At 42.8% G+C, this 22,223-nt stretch overlaps 1 protein-coding gene across 4 annotated transcripts in view; it reads right to left on the bottom strand.

Moving 5' to 3' along the window:
- Positions 1 to 22,223, bottom strand: part of FLNB (filamin B) — a 476,237-nt gene that overhangs the window by 293,622 nt on the left and 160,392 nt on the right. For all 4 annotated transcript variants that reach the window (XM_086939044.1, XM_086939045.1, XM_086939046.1 and 1 more), the window contains exon 2: positions 2,560 to 2,808. In XM_086939044.1, the coding sequence (XP_086795170.1) occupies positions 2,560 to 2,808 (249 nt within the window). The remainder of the gene's footprint in view (positions 1 to 2,559; positions 2,809 to 22,223) is intronic.

The raw sequence follows: 22,223 nt of genomic DNA, 5'->3' as shown, positions 1-22,223 counted from the left end.
CCATAGTTTTGATGCTTGTGTTGCCCAAATGCACTTTCTTACTGAATTAGTAGGTATTGCACAACAAGCTTGAACTGTGCAATAAAGGACCTGTCTCCAGGCTGGTGGAGAATCCAATTTCCCATAACCTGCAATCAGACTGGTGGATGGTGTACTCTATCTCAAACCCCAACATGTAAGACATTGTAGTGCCCGGTGGGTAAAGTGGTAGGACGTATTTTATTAGAACGTCTCCAGTACTGGACGGAAGATAATAACATCATATCTGACCTCCAGTACGGTTTTAGGGAAGGCCTAGGTACCATCGAACAGGTCCTCAACTTAACGTTACTCAGGAGCAAATACGTGGACGCGAAGGGAGGAAGACTGCATATGACCTACGTAGATCTTACTGCAGCGTTCGACTGCATAGGCGACACTAAGCTCTGGGACATATTAATATTAATGGGTATCGACTTCTTGCTGGTTAACTATCTGCGGGACATGTATACAAATGCAACTGCGAGAGTGAGGTATGGTTTGGGGGGGCCAACTATCCGCCCCATTCAGGGTAGAGCTGGGAGTTAGACAGGGCTGCGTCCTAGCACCTTTTCTTTTTACTTTATACACTAATGGCCTGGAGTTAGCCATGTTGGAAGGGTGCCAGGACCTACCCCTGGTTCAGAAGCGTCCAATCTTCGCTCTCCTGTATGCGGACAACACCGTGATTATCGCCAGTACGCCCCTCGAATTTCAACGCTCCCTAAACCGGTACAATGTATTTATGTCGAACCTAGACTTAAAAATTAACATTAAAAAAACTTTTATCATGTCATCAGGTCGGAGACTAAGAAAAACAGCTCCAGGGTAGAACATACACCCACTGATCCCTACTTAGGAGTAGTAATAGATTAAAAGGGTACTTGAAGTAGAGCTATTGAAGTTAGAAAAATGCTGTTCTTAAAAGCCACAATGGCATTAGTAGCTTTCACGCCGAGACTAGGAAAACGCCCCCAGAAGAGATGTTACGCATTTACCAGGCCAAATGCGTTTCCACAGCTATCTACGGGGCAGGGGTGTGGGGGTATGCACAGGTTTAAGCCATTCAAAAGGTGGAAAATAGTTTAAGATTCTTACTCGCAGTACCCCAAAGTACGTCCACATTAAGTTGCCATCAGAATTAGGTGTGCCATACATTTCCGACATCATAAGGACGCAGCCAATTCTCTTATGGCACCGTCTCTAGACGTCAAATAAGTTATCTTTTACACAATCAGTAGTGACAGACTGTGTCACTCTTGAAAATGCAAACAAGATCAAGTGGCTACAATACGTTAGGAGGTTCCTATCCGACCTCGGGCTCGAGAAATACTATCACTCCCCGATAGAAATGGCTACGATACCTAGGAAGACGTTAAAAAGTCATTGCCTAACGCATTTAGCAGGCCTTCGTTTGCTGACTGAACCACATAAAACTTCCGTGCAGCATTCTCTTCTAACCCAAACATCCCTTACAATCGAGCCATATTTAACTTGGAAACTATACAGTTTTGACAGACTTTTATTGACCCGATTTAGACTTAACATCTTCCACCGCTTTGTAACCTTTCCAACGGTCAATGATTGGTCTCACTCCCTAAGTCACTGTCCCTGCAACGGTTCATCCCCTCAATCGCTCCTACATACAACCCTTTTTTGTAAATTTTATATTGAACCAAGAAAGAGATGGCTAGTACCTATCCTAAAAATCCTGGGTTTACGCGAAGTCGACCCTCATTCTTGGTTCTTCAATTTCTGGAATCTAATCTTTGGCCATAAATATAGCTAGGTTCCTAAAATTTTGTATCTGACATAGAAATAACTTGTAATTCTGTGATTTGATGAACTTTTTAATTCTTGTTATATGTTCTTTTAACTGAAAAAACTTGAATGTAAATTTTTAATCTGCAACACGAATCACTGTGCTGATTTTAACAAACAATCAATGAATTTTTAAGTAATATGCACTGTTTCTTTCTAGATGTTTATACTTTTATGGTTTTCTTTATATGAAACCGAATAAAGTAAACAATGAATGAATGAATGACACTGTAGTGATGGGTTTCCATGGGTGTGTATCGGTTTAACTCCTTGAATTCCCATCTTTAGCATGTTCTTCCAGACTCTGCAATATGAAACTTCTGACACAACATTTGGAATGCACCTATTCCAAACCTAAGCCAAAGTAATAGTCTGAGAGACTCTGAAATAGTCATTACAGAAGTGTTCTTACTTTTTACTGACAAGGTCGCAAAATTACTCCTGTAGGTTTGGAATCAACAAGGTTAGGTATGTATTATGTCAAGTCTTACAGACTCTCTTTGGGTAATACAGAACAAAGAGCTTCTGATACACACCTCAGGAACAGCCCGAGTGGTAAAACATTGACGTTTTGATATGCAAATTCGCAGACAAACTATTTTAAGACCCCCCAGTTAAAACATAGGGTTAGGGCCATGGTGTAGAAATGGGAGTTGAGGGATATTGGTAGGTTAGAATGAAAGATGATGGAAACAAACATTTTAAAGATCAGACTCTTACCTGGAGCACAGCTGTCCACCAGAGCACCCAGTGCTTTGCCATTTTGCCAGTTCTGACTGAAATTAGTGATTGGCAAGTCTGGAATTTTGTTCTGAATCCATCCCAGAAGTCTCTGTTTAGGAGTCTGTTTCTTAGCATCATCATCCCCTTCATCTTCCCAAACTGGCATAGAGATGGAATAATGCAGGATCAGGGTCCATATCATGCCAAGGATTAGCTTCAAATTTCCATCCACAATGGCTTTACTGTCTGCAAAATAAAACATCAAATTTATATATACTTTCAGTTAACTCAATTGCCAACTTATGACTATTTTCAACTGACTATTCAAACTCTTCTTCAGAGTATCATTAAAATTCCACTGAGTTTTATTTCCAAATATTTACAATAAATTGCTATGCTGTTAAACACATTTTCATGTTGATCACTTTTAAAAGAGAAAATATGCTGTGTTTCCACCACCTCCCAATTCAGAGTTATAAACACACTGGAGTAATACGAGAGGTACAATAGGCCGGTTTGGGAAAATCCTCGATTCAGTTCCCCGCCCACCTAATGGGAGTCAACATTACTCAAGAGAGAAGTTGATGGGTAAATCTTAAACAGCTCATAGCCTCACTTCTCTACCTCCCTAAAAAAGCAACTCAAGATACGGTCAGTGGTATCCAGGGTGATCAGTCCATCACCAGATGGAGCAAGGAGCTCTCTTCATACACTCCCATCCAAAAGCTCGAATCATTTGCACTACTTTTTCAAACAGCATGGGCGACACAACATTAATTAACTACTCAGCCTCTATAGCCGCTCTAACCTAATCCACCGCACATAGGGGAGGTCGGAGAATCCATCCCCAAAGATGTAAACCTTAAACTTGGCTGTGCACCAAAGAAAGCAGTCACTTTTGACATCTAATTGTACTGGTCAGTTATGGTCAAGTGATATCATACATATTAAAATTAAACTAGAGTATTTCTAATTGCGATAATCTTAATCACAAAATTTTATAATGCAAACGAGAAGTGACTAAAGTTTAAATCTACTGGCGAGCCCAGTGATCAACAGACATGGACACGGCTCAGAGATTCTGTCATTCGGACTACTATACGGCCAGTGGAAGGATGACATGGACAGGAAGTGATGGCTGGGCAGGAAGCACTTTCAAGCTGAACTCTACCATGTTCAGCCTACAAGCCACTCACATCAGCAGAGGCTGTATCAACTGGCGTTAACGTGTTAACCAAATACTTAGCGTTCAAACCCACTGATTTACCACCCTAAGGACTTTTTCCAAGGCTTACTGTAGTAACACACTCTTTTAAAATACAGATAGTCCCTACCTTACTGTACTCATGAGGGCAACTTATTTAACTTCTTAAACCCACTAAGATTTTCACAGTAATTTAAAATCTGGCTTTTTACAATAAAACGCACTGCAACTCAAAATTTGCGGCTCACCGAACAACCTCTGCAATCCCGGGCCGGTTAGCTCCAGCTCTAAAGACACAGTGTGTATATCACAGAGGAAATTATATGGCACTCACTTAATGAGAATCACATGATTTTCAAACTGCATATTTGACTTAAACAGGGCATTACAAATGCTGATTGCTGGTTATGGCAAGGTCGCCATGGTGGTGGCTTTCTTAATTGAAAATGGAAATTTGTAGCTGGAGTTTCCCTTACATTGCTGAGCTGATGCTTTCATCCCAGGAGAACTGTTACCATGGGTACATGTACGTAACAGGGTCACAAAAGAGTTGCTCGTTGCCTTCAAGTTTCACCAGCAGAATGGTGATCATACCCACACCAAATATTTAAGGATGACGGCAAATGGATAAAAAGGCCTTTACTACCAAGGATGAAAAAGAGAGTCTGCAAAGAGAAATATTTTCCTTGGTGCGATAACTTCTTGGGGCTGCACCTTTTCGAGCTTTGGGAAAATATATCTTGCCTAAGAGGTCATTCCTTTCATCCAAATGTACTGGGAATTCTTCCATATCAGCCCTGCATTAAAATTAGGGCTCCTGGTTTTATGTTATTTATTTTTTGTACATTTCCGTCTGTGATTATCTTTATTTATCTTTTGGACATTTTATTGGTATTTATCCATATTTATTTTGTGTTTTGAGAACACAAATAAAAGGGTATATTTCCACATTTATTTAACTGATAAACATGCATTCATACTTTGATGCCTGTCAAATTGTAGCAAATTAAGCAGCCAAATATAACAAAACACTACACCCACATTTAAATACAGCATAATTCACAAATATATGTTAACTAATGTCTGTATTTAAGGAAATTTCATCCTGTTTTTTTTTATCCACATGCTTTCTATCTGCTCTGCTGTTGGCCTGGAATTAATGAAGGACAACGTGGAGAGTCACTCATAAGAAGCACAATTTTCTGTATCTTTCTGCTTTAAAAAAATATAGACAGAAAACACATCCGTTTCGGTCTGTATTTATTTGTAAAAATCAATAAAAATGCAAAAAATGGGAGCCTGCATTAAAATATTAAAATCCTGCTGTAGAACTGCTGGCACCAGATCCCTGTCCTCCTACCCATGAAAAGCACCAAAAGGAAAAGATGTAATCAGTATGCCCTAGCGCACCATCAGCAAAAAACTATTTGTTGGTTATCCTAGCCTTTAAAATGGCTACATGAAAAGCAAGACATAAAATCAGTTGTAATTTCTTACATAATAAACGAATGTGGAGCAAATCCATAAATTACACACTGCCAATCTAATCGCTGACTTAGTCTACTCTAAAAGAAGAACTAAGCAATTTTTGGGGACCTCCTTGTCCAGAACGGCTTAACATCCTAACACCCATTATGATAGACTGATCTTGCTCTTGGGGAAACAAAAGTATACCATAATGGCGGAGGCCCCTGCCTAACCCACCTCACAGTTTGCAAAATGTGCATAAAAGAGGCATCACCAGTTAAAATTATTTTTACTTACAGGTGGATGCATAGATGTCTCAGACACTAGAGATATTAAAGATGGTCCACTTGACTCAAGTACCCCTCCCTCCTCCATTTAATAAAGCACACTCCTTGGCTTGGCTGCCTTCAACTCGGGAAGACCCATGTGATTATCAGTGCAACACCAAGACCTGACGTAACATGGTGTGTTCCTCAGAAGTAAACCTCAGTTAACCAGAGATAATCCTAGACTTGCAACACTAATCTTAATACATTTTATTCTAGCATTTCTCTCCAAAGCAAATGAAGTGTGTGATACCGGTTAGAGAGATAGAGACCAATTTCAAGAGCAAAGCTCTATGACCTTAGAAAAAATGTGGACGAAGCCACAGTTCCAGGTATCTTGTTCTGCGGGAAACTTGTGGCTGTTTCCAAGTGACATGAATAAAGATGAAAGTGAATTGATAGTTTTCTAGACATGGATGAAAAATGTAAAAATATTAATAATTCTTTGGGAAATGTTTCAACCACTGACAATACACAAAGTTCACAGTTCAGTCGTGTGATGCTCACAGGAGTATTGGAGTGGGAGAGATGTAAGGGCTCTTTGCTCAAAATGAAACACTCTGGAAATCCCTATGACTTTTTCCCCAAGCGCCTCCTTATAGAGGGAGACTAAGAAAGGTACCTCCTTAAAAAGATACAAATCAAGACGCCAATATATTTTACATATAAAAACATAAAATACTTGGGTGTTCATGCTAGGGGCATGTCTTCTGGGTACTGAGAATGGGTTACCACCTCCTTGAGGAGTTGACAATTTTTCAATCAATTGCAACCGCGGTTGCGATCACTATCCATTGATACATCTTATTTTGAATTGCAAATACATGGGAACGCCCCTTCCTAATTGCAATATGGAATGAATTGGTTTACCCATTTTGCGGTTAGGAATGTCTTTTCCCAATCGCAAATGGCAAAATGGCTTGGTACATCATGCCCCTAGAGTCTGTATACCCAGGGCTGTGGATGCCTACCCTTGCCGGTGGTAGTTCTTTAGCCGAGTCTTTTCATTTCTTTGAGCTTCAGCATCAGGATGTCTCCGGGTACTGCCAGCTGCAAGAATCCATCCAAATACGATGGATTCCATAAAAGTTATTGGTCTAATAGTGCAATGTACACAGATAACATTTGCTCAGTGGAAGGTCTCATTCCTCAAACCCCAGCACTGTATCACTGTTTTGGCTTACAATTCTGGCCCTGCACAGCAGCAGCAGGAGCAACACTGAAGGACTCATCTTACAAAATGTACTCCAAGCCAACAAATAGCCCAGTGCTATTACTATGCCACCGGTCATGGACCAAGTTCATCTTCTAACATGTGTAGCTGAAATGTAATGAAGCGTGCAAATGCCTTTGCTGTCTCACCTCACGCATGCAATAGCGAACAAGAGATGGAGGCATCCGCCACGAATGATCAACAGTGCACGACACCGGCTCACTAGACAATGAAATTAAAAACTGTTCATGCTTTACCCAACTTGTTCCACCTCTCTCTCTTTTTAGGCATATATTTAATGTAATCTTTTAGCTGGAGGCAACCAAAGAATTAACTGTGTGTGACCATAAAAGCACTGACACATGACACCGAGATCTGGAATATTTGCTTGAGGATGCAAAGATTATAATATCCCTCAATATCTAGTGTTCAGAGTGGCTAATGATCAATATGTAGTTTATCCAGGACATACCCACTTTGAGTGCAGGGAATTGGTAGTCACTGATCGTGATTGTTTAAGAAGCAAGCTTCACTATTCCTACAAAAGCACTGAGCAAGTCCAGTCGTTTAATGGCCTATCTAATGCAAACTACAAATCACACAAAACCACCATGCCGCCGACCACTAGGCCGGGGCGAACTTTGAATAACGCTGGTGCAACCTGATTAATTTTTGTAATTTTGCGTTACTCTTGTCTAGTGAAATTACCGTAAATTACACAATAGCGCCCGCTCACGTAATTCAGGATAAAAACGCCTACCACAAGAACACAGGAACAGATCACGAGCGTATGCTGTGTGCTACTGTTCCTCTCTTGTTGTATTTAGTGCAATTTGCTTTGCACAAAATACATCCTATGGTTCATTTTGGATAGATGCATTGTGCACTGCGAAAATAGCTCTAAATGCAGGGTAACAGTCCTTGCGTAATTCCGCTTAATCTTGTTGTCATTTCATGTAATTACACAACAGCAAATTATGCGAGTTACGCCCATTCCTACTTAACGCCCAGCTGAAAAAAAAAAATCACAAAATCACTAGACAGTCTACGTTTCACATTACAAAATTCCAACCTGCACCCTATTGCTTGGCTAATAAAAGAATCACAAGCCACCACCTAGCTGATAAAAATCACAAATCCCTAGACAACCTGCCTTTCACCATATAAAATTCCACTATGCAACCTATCTCTTACCTGATGGAATCAAAAAGACCCCATGTAGTCTTCAGCCCAACTGATACAAATGGCACAAGAACCATAAGGCGGTCAACCGTTGAGTTGAGAAATAATAAAATCTAAAACCACCATGCATTCTTCCTCCCATCTGGGGCAAATCACGCAAACCATTATGCGCCTACCTCCCAGATGGTAACAACGTCTTAAAGCCACCTTGCATCCTACATCTGATATGTCACGCAAAGTCATGACGACAACCTCCCACGTGAAGTAAAAAATCACACACAACCTCCTTGTAGCCTATTTCTCAGCTGATAAACCCACACAACGCAATCCTTCAGCAAGCTCCCACCTGAAAACACAAAATCAAATATGCTGCCTACCTCTGGCCCGAGAGAATTCACAAGAAAATTGGCATCCCACATTTGAGCTTATAAAAAGCACACAAAACACAATACAGTCTACCTCTCGCCTGGTAAAAAACAAAAATCACACCGAGCCCCCAAGCAGCCTAATGAACGGCTGATTATATCACTCAAAACCACCAGGCAGCTTACTATTCTCTGATAAAAATCATATAAAACCACCAGGCAGACTACCTCAGTGCTTATTAAGAAAAACCTCAAACCACAGTGCATAGTACCTCTCAGATGACACAAACCACACAAAACCACCATGCAGGCTAACTCCCACCTGATTAAAATCACAAAACCACAATGCACACTACTGCTGAGCTGAGGAGTGAAAAACAAATAGGTCGTTCATCACAGAACTGCAGTGTGTTTAATTGTGCTTATAAACAGTGACTTTCCATGCTGTCTGTTTTGAATTCCAAGATAACAAAAGCGCAGATAGACAGCATGGAGAGTTTAAAAAACAGGTTAAGACAACTTCAAATAAAGTCATATGTTAAAATATATTTGTAGTAAAATGCTAATATTTTCCTGTGGGTGTCGTATTTTGCTATATTTGGCTGCTGAATTTGTTAAAAACTTGGCAGGCATCAAAGTACGAGTGCATGTTTATCAGTTAATTAAATGTGGGAATGTACTGTTTTCGACTCCGCTTATTCGCAAACCACAAAATAAATATTGATAGACACAAATGAGGCGGCTAAAAAATAAATATGGTTAAATACAGACAGAAATGTTAAAGAAATGTTTAAAAAAAATACCATAAAACCAGGAGCCCTAATTGTAATTCACAGGGGTCATGTGCTGGTTTGACCAACCTTTTTCCATGCTATCTAATAACATACCAAGCTCTTTTCTCCACATACAGATTTCGCAGGCCCCAAACCTACTGATTAAGCAAAGAAATGTACTTTGCAAGAGGTCACATGCAAAGGAAAATAATGTGTAATTAATTGTAAAAGATTTGGACCCTATTCACCAAGTATTCCTGCGCTCCATGGGAAACCTGCATTAAAGAGGCCCAGTAAGATTAGCCCTGTTCAAGCAGAAAATGTGGAGGAACTAGTTTTGCTGCAAAAAGCACCTCAACTGAAAGGCAGAGACCTCATGAGGTTTGATGCTTTGCATATCCGTTTGCATGGATGGTGTGTTTCTGACCAAATGAATGGATTCGGATTGGTTTACGTGGCAGTGGTTTTGCCAGCTCAGGGTGGAGGCTGTGTGCCGGCTAGGCAGGTATTCGGCGAATACTTTAAGGATGGGCCTGAAGCTGAGACAGATGCTTAATCCTGGCTATGCCCCAGGTTTTACTTCCACTGCCTTTACTGGCATCAGGGTGGCAACACATTACACATAACACAACATGCTATATAAATCTACGGTTGGGAGTGGCCTGTCTTAATTCACTCCCAATTACTTGCTGTATAATTGACGGCGTGTGACGAAAGCCTCAAGCAGCAGAAGTCGTGTGCCAAGGTTCACACAGTTGGGTTAAGTTTTGAAGCTGAGCTTAAAGAAAAGGGTGCCTGGTGTACAAAGGGGTAAGCACCGTTACAATGTGGTCTTTGTAACAACCGCGTTGTAATTGCCTGCGGGGGGAAATAATTTGTAGTAAGGCGGTGCATTCGTACAAAGGTATTTAATGGTCGCAAAGCCTGCAATCCGCAAAACTACAGGCTTTGTGGGAAAAAACTTTTTTTGTATTTACAAAGGCACTTGAATGGATCTGAAAAGGATTTCTGACTTCTGAAAACACTGGCTCGACCCCATCAGAATAGCAAATATGAGCAGGTATGAAAGGGATGCCCCCTTCCTATTTGAGATTTAGTAAAGGATGTAACAATGGTTTGTGGCTGAAGTAGTGATGGCAAGCATTTAATCAGAGCTGTATACAGTACTTAATTTATATAAGAATAAGTGTTGGTGCACAAAGCTCTGCTCTGAAACACGCGGCCGGTGCATGTAAATGTCGGCGCACCAAGTGCCAAGGCAGTGTGGTCTTGAATCCACCTCAGGCCTATTTATGCACTGCCAGAAGCTCCCTGTCCCTTTATCTCACTCTTGCAGGCTCCTGGGGTTTTTCATCTTTCTCTTCCTCTGCCTTTACGCTTTGTTAGTTTTTCAGTCTCTTGTTCTCTAATGCAGAAAAAAAGGTGCTTGTCCACAAAAATAAATGCTGGTGCCCCCAACCGGCAATCATTGGCTCAAATTAAGCACTAGGCATACGTCTTAAAAGAGGGAGTATCAGATCCGTAAAGAGGAAGTTTACTTCTAGGATACATTCCCATTCAGGAATCATGTCAGCTAGCTTTGGGAGGCTTGGGTGGATTGCAAATGAAGACATGCCTAATACTCAATAAACAGGTTATTGTGTGACCCCTGCCAATATAAAATTAGCATTGTGAAATATTAGTACAGGCATAGGTCACATTGCAAATTGCATTCCCTATTCACAAACTAGGCGATGTGAAAATTGCATATCCCTGGTTTGCGACTCAGAATAGTACATGAGACGCCTTGTCTTCCAGGTACATTAAGATCTTGCGTCGACTCTAGGTTATCAAAAGCGCCTCTGTCCAATTCCTCCACTGAGACAAGAACTTGCAGGCTTGAAAATGCACATTTGCTTTATCCATAATAAGTGCAGGCCTATAAGTAATGTAAAGTAAAAAAGGTAAAAGGGTGGTGTAAATGTACGTGTAATGACATGTGACGTAGCCACAGGATGCAGTGAAGTTTCTAAAATGGAGTTGTTTTATGTTCCTTTCCATAAGGAGCAACTCATTTGCATGTCTGATACAACAGACCATAGAGATTTATATTTGGTTTGCTGGTTGAATCAAAAGATCTTGGCTAATGTCAGAACTAATAATGGATATTAACTGAATGTTTTAAAATCAACCTAGAACCCATATAAAGATTAGGTATGTTCCATAAAATAAGCCAGCAACACCTTACGGGCAGAGGGGCTACGCCCGGCCCCCCCCCACTCCCTCCCGCCCCCCCCAAACTTCCCCCAACCAGAATAGTGTCTGTCAGGCTGAACAAAGATCAGTCTGACAATCACCCTTCTTGTTCAGGTCAGTCAGCCAGGACCAATACATGCGCTAAATTCACAGGCTCCTGACTGCCAGAGCGTGAAATTTGCTGGGATGGAGATGTCACACTTCCTGTGGACGGGACCTCTTCAGCCTGGCAAAGCACCACAAAAAGACAGGGACTGTCATTAATAACCTTGCACCTGGGTGGTTCAGTTTTAAGCCCTGAAGTGGCCATGGCCGAGTGTCTATCACTGACACCTCGTCACAGAGTATACGGGGGTCACCAACTCTTGCTGACTCCATCCCACTCGAGGATGAGGTAGGGACTGCAGCTTTCTCTCATTGGCTGTCACAGCAGCAGCCCCATCTCCCCTGGAACCTCCGAGGTTTCCCTCCCCAAGAGCAGCTGCAGGCAAGTGTTCTGTTTTTTAAATGTTGTGTGTGTGTATGTATGGTTAGAAGCGGCAGACCCGGAAGCAGAGGTCGGCCCGGGACCAGGGTTCAATTCCCGACGCAGCAGGGTCTTGGGTCAATGTCCGCGGACCTGATAATTCTCGCCTCAGCGCCTACTCTAACCATGGGTTCCACTCTGCAACTCTGGGCAACAGCTTGCTTAATCTCCACAACGGCCCCTTCAGCGCCGGGGATGCCTGGCTTCACCTTGGGAGTGCCCAGGAGGGACCATCTCACAGGGAAAGCCAGGATGGGTTCCACAGCGGTATACAGCGCCAGGACACTCCGAGGTGGAGTCACAGTGCCCTTTACAAGTATACACATTTACATTTACATTTACAATTTGGTAGTGAGTGTAGTGAATGAGTGTGTGTGAATGCACAGGTGTGAGTGAGTGCATACGTGAGTGTGTGTGGCCTGTCCCCCGCCCTGCAAAAATGACCAGTCTCCACTGCATTCAACCTTGCGTGTACGGACAACTTTCTGCTTCCTCACTCTGCCAGGGTTTGCGTGGGCAGGATGGGATGTGCCCTTTGCAGACCGCTGGGCTATTCAGAGCTGCCCTATTGTATCCAGCAGAAAATTAGACTATCTAATAAAAACATCCTGCACCCAAGCTGTGTACTGCCAGAAAGCAGACTCAAATATGAGCCTTTATGAAAGCAGAAACATAGTTACTGCAATCTCTGAAACTTAAAAAAAAGTGATTCAAAGACGTATTATGAAGTTTAAATAGCTCTATGTAAACACAGTACCTAGGTTTCTAAGCCCTCACATTGTTTTACTTGCTGCTATCGAATTTACTCCTTATAAGTCAGTTACTAAAAGTCCTTTAAACCTCTGAAAATCTCATCTCATTGAAGGCGCCTCTGCACTGCAAGGGAACTGTACTAGCCCACTGAGTAGTAACAATATGTGTAGGGCATGTGTGAACTTTAGACAGGGACAAGAGTTATTTAATATGGATTTGGAGAGCATTTGGCGTTTCAACACAAATCGTTTTTGTTTTTTTTTTAAAGAAAAATGAACATATAAGACAGCTTGTCACTCTTCACTGCGGGGGGCTTTGCTTAAGTAAACTGTTATGGAAGGGCAATAACCCAAAAGGGAACTATGCTGATAGACTTGCGCTTTTGGATGGAGTGGTGTGTTTGTTTGTGTAGTAATTTGTGTGGGAACTTGTATGTGATTGTGGGTGGGGAGAACAGAGATGTGTGCAAGTCTGGACTGTGCGGGGTGTGTGTCTGAGTATATGTGTTTGGATTACTTTCTCTTCAGGAAAATACTTGAGGCATTGGTTGTGAAGAGATACCCCTCCCGGGGTGATTTATGCGCGCTCTACATTAAAATAACATAATACAATGTGTATGCAGGTCCTGAAGTGGATGTGGAGTGCATGTGATTTTGTGGCAAACAGGTTTTTTTGGGTGTGTACGTTGCAGGCGATTGTGTGTGAGGTTAGGCCTGGTTTTAGGATGTGTGTGGTGGTGGCTGCAGTAGGTAGTGCTGTGTGTAGGCGTAGAGTGTCCTATGCATTTGTGGTATGTACTTTTGTGGAGTATGTGTACTGATAATAAATATCAGTTTTTTTAATAGGGTATTTTATACTGCACAGGAAATAAGTGTGAGGAGGGTCAATGAAGGGCTATATTTAATGACCAAGAACCACTCGTGCCCTTAGAGAAACCGTCAACAAACAAAGAATGGCCTGGTCAGGAACCTGTAAGTATGCCGCAACTGAGCCAGTGCCCCAAAACCATTAGTAGCACTAGAAGTGATAGCCCGGGTCTGCGAGGAAAATTCCCATCAGCCCACCCATGTGGTGGAATGTCGTCATGTGGGAGATGTCACCAATCCCAATCTCAAGCAGTGCACCTAGTCATGGTGCAGAGATAGACTACCATGGTGTAACTTCAAACCACTGGGCTTCACTGGTGATGCTAATGGGGTGCAGTGCAAAAAACAAAAGTGAAGGACGTGAAGATAAAATTAACTCCAAGGGCCTAAATTAATTTTAATCAGTAAGGCGCCTGGGTCAAGATTAAAATATATTGCCTGAATAGTTTGAAATAATAACTATATGTGGGCAAAGTGAGTGAAGGTCGACATGTTTCAGCTATTATGACTGTTGGTCTTAGCTTTCTTCAGGACCATTAAAGAAACTGCGACTGCAAAAGAAAATAGTGATGTACGCTGATGTACAAAGGATAGATCCTACCAGTTCCTCTGAGCCCAGATGAATACTGTAGGGAATCCAGAACTTTATGTATCTCCTAAGGAAGAGATGTAAGCGTAAATCAAAAACCATATAGTGCACAACAGGTTACAAGAGAACAAGCACAAGTTGCTAGGCACACATAACAGGGCGAAGGAGAAAATCTCTCCCCGCTAATTCATACAGCTATGTTGAAATCAGTGTATAAAAATCACCAACATGTAAATATATAGTAACTTACCCAGCATTATGTGGGAGTACGCCTCACCTCACCCGGAACCAACTCGGGAAAAAGGGAGGCCCCGCTCTAGTTAAGGAGGGAAATGGACAGGAAAGTGCCTTTGAAAAATAGCGAAGGGACTACAAGCCAAATTAGCTACCATTTCCAAGATAAGTCTTAACAATACCTAGCTTTAAGCAGAAAAAAGACTCAACCACATATAAGAAAAATGACTGAGGGACTCTGCAAGGATTATTTCAGAAAAGTTGGGGGGCTAGGCCACCCCTGGGAGGACTGTGTTCAGCGCTATAAATTCATTAGAGTAGGCTCTGACGCTATCAATCACCAAGTCCAGGGCAAGTGTTGGAAGGTGTATGGTCGATTGGGCCATTCTAGCGCTCTCATACTAGTACTGCAATAACTCGCCCTGTAAAGACCACAGATTGGAAGACCCTACCTGTCCGTCGGTACCTCGATGCCGGCGTCCGAGAAGGAACGGAGGTACCGACGTGCAGGGCGCATGTGTATTTATACACTGTCTAATTGGACAACTAGTAACAGCTGTTTTTAATTTGCAGGCGCGTCCGCCTTGTTACCGGGATGACAGCGCTCAAGAGCGCATGCTCTAGACAGCCTGTAGTGCGATGCATGAGTCCTGGAGTAGGAGCACGCATGCGCACCGCATAGTGACCGCAACGCGCATGCGCGGGCTTCGGACCATGTGTGTCTAGCCGCGCATGCGCCAGATTGAACTGCGCATGCGCCGTAATAGAGACACATCGAATGGCGGTGTGAGTTAACGCAAAAGCGGAGCTTTGTTATTTAAAACAGATAACCATCTCTAACGCATTATAAATCACAATGGATCTATGGGGATGTGTTCATTTCTAACCCCTACTAAGTGTGTTAGAATGTAAGTGTTAATATGAACAAATCCTATTGACTGAAAGTCTAAACACTAGAACTATTGTACAATAGACAGTTACTTATGTCGACCACTATTAAAAAGCGCTTAGTCACCATATATGGTCAAGGATGGGATTATGATGACCTAAAAAAATGATGACAGGGTTAATCAGAGTGGAAGGCAGATGACGCAATCTGTGGACTGGTTGGATTACAGCGATGTCCACGGTATGTCATCATTCAAACCTTGTGTATGACTTTTCAAAAGAAAAATCCATTTCTGCTCCTTTTTAAAAAGAAATTTTGCCACATCACTGATGTGAGACGGAATGAATGGCCGTTCTATAATGACCCATTTCATTTCATCAGCATTATGTCCTCGCTCCAGAAAGTGGTTGGTTAATTTGGTAGACTGTTTGCGACACCTAATGGTGCTTTTATGCTCCCCTATTCTTAATTTGATCTTACGGGTGGTGTAGCCAACGTATCTGAGGGAACAGGGACACGTTATCATATAGATAGCGTTGTCGGTGTTGCAATTAGTATGCTTCTTGAGCGACCATGACCTCCCAGTCCCTATGTCAACTGTAGTGGTTTTCTCAGTCTGGGGGCAGACACTACATGACCCACAGGGGTAGTGGCCAGAAACCGGAGGAAGGTTCCATAGGGTTGTCGAGCCGTCAGTCTTGGTAGTTCTAGGTCTTGTATGAACAAGAGTGTCTCGAAGACTCGGTGCCCTTTTAAACGAGAACAGTGGTGATGGAAGGTTAGCTCCAGTGCTATTCAGAATCGTCCAGTGTTTGCGTACCATTTTCTGGACAGAGTTGGACATTGTACTGAACGTGCTCACAAATGTTAGGCGTTCCATAGGTGGTTTGGGTGGGCGTTTCTCAATCAGTGCCTCGCGGTTATTGTTCGAGGCACGTTTCCACGCTTTCTTCACAAGGTGCTTGGGATAATAGCGTTCCTCTAGATGAGTGGCTAGTGTGGTTGCATGCTTGTTGAAAAGTTGTAAGGATGAACAATTCCTCCTGACCCGGAGGAACTGACCCACCGGGAGATTCTCCCTCAGGGAGCGTGGGTGATGACTGTCGAATGACAAGAGTGAATTTCTTGCCATCGGTTTGGTAAACAGCTCACTACGGAGACCTCCATCCTCGGGAAAGATGGATAGATCAAGGAAGGGAAGTCTTATATGGCTGTACTCTAGCGTAAACTTGAGATGAGGATTACATCCATTGAGCCAAGTGTGGAAGGCCTGTACTTCAGGGATAGAGCCTCGCCACACTACCAGGACGTCATCTATATACCTCTTCCATAGCACCAGGTGTTTAGAGAAAGGGTTGCTATGGTTGAGGATCTGGGTTTGTTCCATTTGGTGTACATAAAGATTTGCCAAACTTGGGGCAAAGACACTCCCCATGGAGGTCCCGGAGATCTGTAGAAACAGCTGGTCTTCAAATTTGAAATAATTTTGCCTCATTGCCAGTTCTGCAAGAGAAAGGATAAAGTTAACCGGGGTTATGCTGTCCAGATCTTCCATTGACAGAAGGCCTCTGACTGTATCCAAAGTGTCTTGTTGGGGAATACAGGTGTAGAGAGATTCTACATCAAAACTGACCATAAGGTCAGTCTCCACGTTGTATTCAATGGTTGGTAATAGTCTGAGGACATCGGCTGTGTCCTCCAGATACGTGGGCATTTTCTTAACAAGAGGTCTAAGAAAGTGATCTACAAAAGTGGAGAGTGGTTCCAAAATGGAACCAATCCCTGAGATGATCGGACGGCCTGGTGGCGGTCTCGTGGCCTTATGGATTTTGGGGAGACAGTAGAAACCAGGAATTGTGGGTTTCTCTTTTACAAGGAATCTGGCCTCGTGAGGTGTAATCCAACCCTCTGTGGTCCCTTCGTCCACCAAAGTTTTGATTTCAGTGAGTAAACTCTGGGTGGGGTCTGAGGTGAGACGACGGTAGAATTTGTCGTTGTCTAGCTGTCTAAGGCATTCCTGACGGTACTGTTCCAAATCCATGACAACAGTGGCTCCCCCTTTGTCCGCCGGTTTTATGATGATGGACGGATCAAGTGAGAGATTTTTTACCGCCTGCTGCTCAAGTTTAGAGAAATTGTGGAACGTACTCCGTTCGATAGTTTGCAGCTGCGAAACATCGTGTCTAACCGCCTGTTCTTCACGTCCTTCACTTTTGTTTTTTGCACTGCACCCCATTAGCATCACCAGTGAAGCCCAGTGGTTTGAAGTTACACCATGGTAGTCTATCTCTGCACCATGACTAGGTGCACTGCTTGAGATTGGGATTGGTGACATCTCCCACATGACGACATTCCACCACATGGGTGGGCTGATGGGAATTTTCCTCGCAGACCCGGGCTATCACTTCTAGTGCTACTAATGGTTTTGGGGCACTGGCTCAGTTGTGGCATACTTACAGGTTCCTGACCAGGCCATTCTTTGTTTGTTGACTATTTTATACTGCACGCCTTCCTTTTCAACACCCTGTAAATAAGCCATGCTGCTATTACATATCTTCATGTCACTCAAAATCTTGTCCTAGAAAGGATCATAAGCTGCTTGGATTTGAACGTGTGGCTTGCAGATGTCTGCAGTAAGCTTTTAATCGATTGAGCAATCGCAGTAATAGAGATTAATTGGGTGTGTGTTAATCTGTGGGTTTGAGTATGTGTGTGTAAATGCGTGTGTGAGTGTGTGTGTTTTAAAGTATGATTGTGTGTGAGTGTGTGATAGTTACAGTGTGTGTGTGTGTGTGTGTGTGTGTTTGTGTGTGTGTGTGTGTGTTTGTGTGTGTGAGTGGGTGGGTGTGTGTGAGTGGGTGTGTGTGTGTGTTTGTGTGTGAGTGGGTGGGTGTGTGTGAGTGGGTGTGTGTGTGTGTGTGTGTGTGTGTGTGAGAGAGAGTTACAGTGTGTGTGTGTGCGCGCGCGCAAGAGTTAGTGTGTGCGCGCGCAAGAGTTAGTGTGTGTGCGCGCGCGCAAGAGTTAGTGTGTGCGCGCACAAGAGTTAGTGTGTGTGTATATGTGGGTGTGGGTGTGTATATAGGTGTGTGTGTGTGTGCGCGTGCAAGAGTTAGTGTGTGTGTGCTCCGTTAGAGGCTTCTGGAAGGTTTTATACTTACTCTCGGGTTTAGAGAGAGACTCAACAGAAGAAATGTATAAGATACTGGAGAATATAACTCATGAAGAAAAATAACCGAGCACCGAGGTAACTGCCTCATCCCTTGGATGATGTATCAACCAGTGCCAATCCCAATAATGGTATCTGTATGTATAAAAGAACAAGGAGTCTAGACTTAGGGAAGTATGTCCATGTAGGTTATAGTGTTGTGTTCTTTTGGACTAAACACACACAAGCAGTCCTTGATCCAGCAGAGGCACTGATGCCATCACTCACATTACTTTTCTAACAACTGTTCACATTGGCACACATTACAAATAACTTTGAAACACACATTACAAATACATTTGAACTCACACTACAAATAACTTTGAAACACACATTCAAATATTGCTGCTGATTGTGCCACTCATGTTACCACTCACATTTCCAGTCACATTGCCACCCACATCAGACATCCTATTGCGACTCACATTTACAGATAACATTGCCGCCCACTCTGCCACTTATGTAGCTACTTACATTACTGGTCACATTAGATATCACATCGCCACTCACATTTCCAAACGCATAGGTCACTCAAGCCAAAAGCAAGCTGCTACAGACTTGCAACAATTCAAACAGATACATTTTTCATAGGGCAGAAATGAACTTTATTGTGCAGAACTCTGGAAACAGCTGGGCGCATGCAGTCTATAAAGCTAAGAGATGAGATGAGGCAAGTGTTAATAAAATGAATTTTCAAGCTTGCAAGTGTCGGCTGACATTTGCCCTAAAACCATGAAGGGAAAATCCAGGACTTCAACAAGCTATTACTGAACACATCCCCAACACATTTAAAATAAGCCCTGCTGTACGACACATAGAAAGCGTTTCAAAAATATAAAAAACTGATTTTTATTTAGAGCAAAAAAAATAAAGAAATTAAAAAAACAAGACAGCACATCATTTCGATTTTGAAAATGATCAGGAGTCTGCTGGAAATGAAGGTCTTCTGTAGCAACTAACCGCTGCCTACTGTAGAAGCTTCCAAACAGCAGATTTGAACTCCACTCTTGCAAGTATGTTATTTTCTTTGCGTTGCCATGGTGACGGTGCCGCACTGAGATACAGCGGTGGTAAAGATTAGTAGACCAGGAGCACGGTGGTTACTCATCAGCCACGAGCAGTTCAATGATTCATGCTTTCTGGGGCTTCCTGGGGCGGCAAATTTAAGGCCGGAAGTGCACGCCATACAGGATACGTTTCTGACAGCTGGGCAATTTGTTGCAACCTGAAACTGTCACATTCAACATTTTTGGTAGTCTTTTGTAAAACCTTCTTACATTGTGACTATCAATGGAGTAATATGGAAGTTTTCTTTGTCTAGATTTAGGGGTCTTGGCCAGTATAGGGTAACGGGTGGCAGAGTACAGCCAGTATCAAGGGTAGGTTACTCCTAGTGTCAAAATATTCCAAAAGTCCAAGGCGAGGAGCAGAGGGTGTGTGCCAATGTCAGTGATTACACTCCGCCGGCAGAGTAAATTCCCACAGCACCCTCTTCTCGGACACACGTCTTGCGTAGAACAAAATACACACAATTTTGCTGGGAGGTGGGTTTCAGGCAACGTTAGCAGGAGATACCAGTGGGGCTACCAGAAAGCCTCACAGCACATTTGGATAATGCTGAAGCAATCCAATCCAATGTATGGAGTGAGGGTGACCTCCTCCCCGGGGTGGTATCACGGCATTGCCTCCCTTTCACGTGGCTGTGTGCACTGGTACTCGTGGTACTTGGCTACCTTGCCACTAACACCACAGCATGGTGGTATTTTTGAAAATGAGGTGTGATATAAACAGAAAACTAGAGCCAGCACATGCATTGGCTACTGCAATCATATAGAAGCTATTGCTTTGCACCGGTCTTGGATCATTGGCTAAGTAATATCAGGGTGTCTACTTTCAAGCAAATAAGGGACTGAGGTTCTCAGGGATAAGGTTATGAGAGGGATATTCCTAAAGTTATTAACCACAAAGTACTCAATACTCACAAAAAGCAGTAATGCTGCACCTGCAGGTCTACAACCATGCATTGATGCTTATTTACGACTTCCAGAACTTCACAACATTTTCCAGAACTATTCAAGGAAACCAGAAGCAGTTGTAGATTTCCTGTACTGCTGCAGCACTTTGTGAATTTCTATTTCTGACAATGCAAAGACGTTTCTGCATGGACATGCTTATGTGTTCTAAGTTCTATGGTACATTTTAAGTCTGGGTTTTCACAGCATAGATGTCAAACACGCCTACTGTTCACAATAAACTTGGAGTGGGATTTGGAGTAGCCCATTTCAAATACTGGCTTTCTTTGACCAACCTCTTTCATCCTTTGGTTTGAGACCTTGTCAGTCACATCTTGGCTAAGCCAAATGGAGTATTGATCGCTAACCTAATACTATTAGTTATTTGGGTGCACTCTTCTGCCTCCACAAAGTGCTTACATTGATCTATAGGAGGGGCTAATTTACAACCACAGTCCTCTTTCAGAACTTGCAGACTTCCTCCAATAGGTCTCATTTGAAAATGCTAATTGAGCATGTTTTAGCACATTAACCCAGACATTTTGACTTTGCCAAAGCTTGTTTCTCTTTTTCTCATACAGGAACAATATTTTTTTCCTGTGAAGTATCTTTCCTAACCCCTCACCAATTTTAGATGTGATCCCTTCCTGCCCTGGAAAAAGATTCATTCTTGTCACAGTCAGCAGTACATTTTCCAGTGTGGAATTAGGGTGCAGAGAGCTGTTTGTGAATACCCACAAATGTTCGCAGGTGTGTACAGACTCACAAGATGTTAAGCCCTGCAACTCCAACTCCCCACCTACTCCCAATCTCTGAAAGAAGATAAACCTTTGTTTAACTAATCCTTTTACAAATGCAGAACCATTCTTTTCTGGATCTTAAAAGAGGTTTAGCACTCAATGGCAAACCTACAAGTGCAAATATTTTAGCCAATGGGGTTTGACAAAGGACAATTAAGTGAAGCATGGAGGGGGCTGCACAGAGCACATCTTGCTATTCAAGGGCATGAGGGATCATGCGTATTCATTATGAGTCGGAACTTAGCGCACACGGCTATACTTCGACATTTTGAGATGTGCCTGGGCGTTTTGGGAGCGTGCATGGACATATGATGGGTGTTTCTGCACATTGGAACTTCACTAAGGAACTTTAAAAAGTTGCTTTTGGCTTTTTCATGCTCTGCATCTATGTTCGATACATAGATCTTATTTTCTGGAGGAATATCCGATGGTTACATTTCTTTCATCATAATCATTCATGTAGGAAACAAAACAACATGCATGGTTTCTGGCTTGTAAAACACAGCGTTAATTAATATTCAATAAATCCCCTTTCATGAAGCTTACAATAACAGAAGATTGAGTTTAAACTAGCAAAGGTTGAACCTTTTATCCTGCCAGGCTGCATCCAGTTGATTGCAGCTGTTGCATAACACACTGAGATATTTTATCACCATTTGAATTTCTCAGGTGCTGGTTACACAGGATTTCAGTTGCAAACTTGGGGGCCGATTATGATAGCGGTTTTTCCACATCCTCCGGGCCGGCCGAAGCCACCGCCGGCCCGGAGGATGAGGAAAAACCGCTGCGGAGCCTCCAAAGACCCACCGCCAAATTAGGATGGCTGGTGGGTCTGGAATTCCATCCGCAGCTTTTCCGCCGCGGTCGCCTTTCGACCGCGGCGGAAAAGCTCTAACATGGCTGGCGGTGTCTATCAGACACCACCAGCCATATTAGGATGGTGGTGAATACATGCTTTTCCACGGCGGCTTTTCCGCCGTGGAAAAGCATACGGACTTTCAATTCGGGGGCCCGTTGCGGGC

This window comes from Lissotriton vulgaris, chromosome 9 (assembly GCF_964263255.1).
Source record: "Lissotriton vulgaris chromosome 9, aLisVul1.2, whole genome shotgun sequence".
NCBI classification, from domain to species: Eukaryota; Metazoa; Chordata; class Amphibia; order Caudata; family Salamandridae; genus Lissotriton; species Lissotriton vulgaris.
Note: the sequence above shows the minus strand (reverse complement) of the source record. Positions and strands in the feature narration are given on the sequence as shown.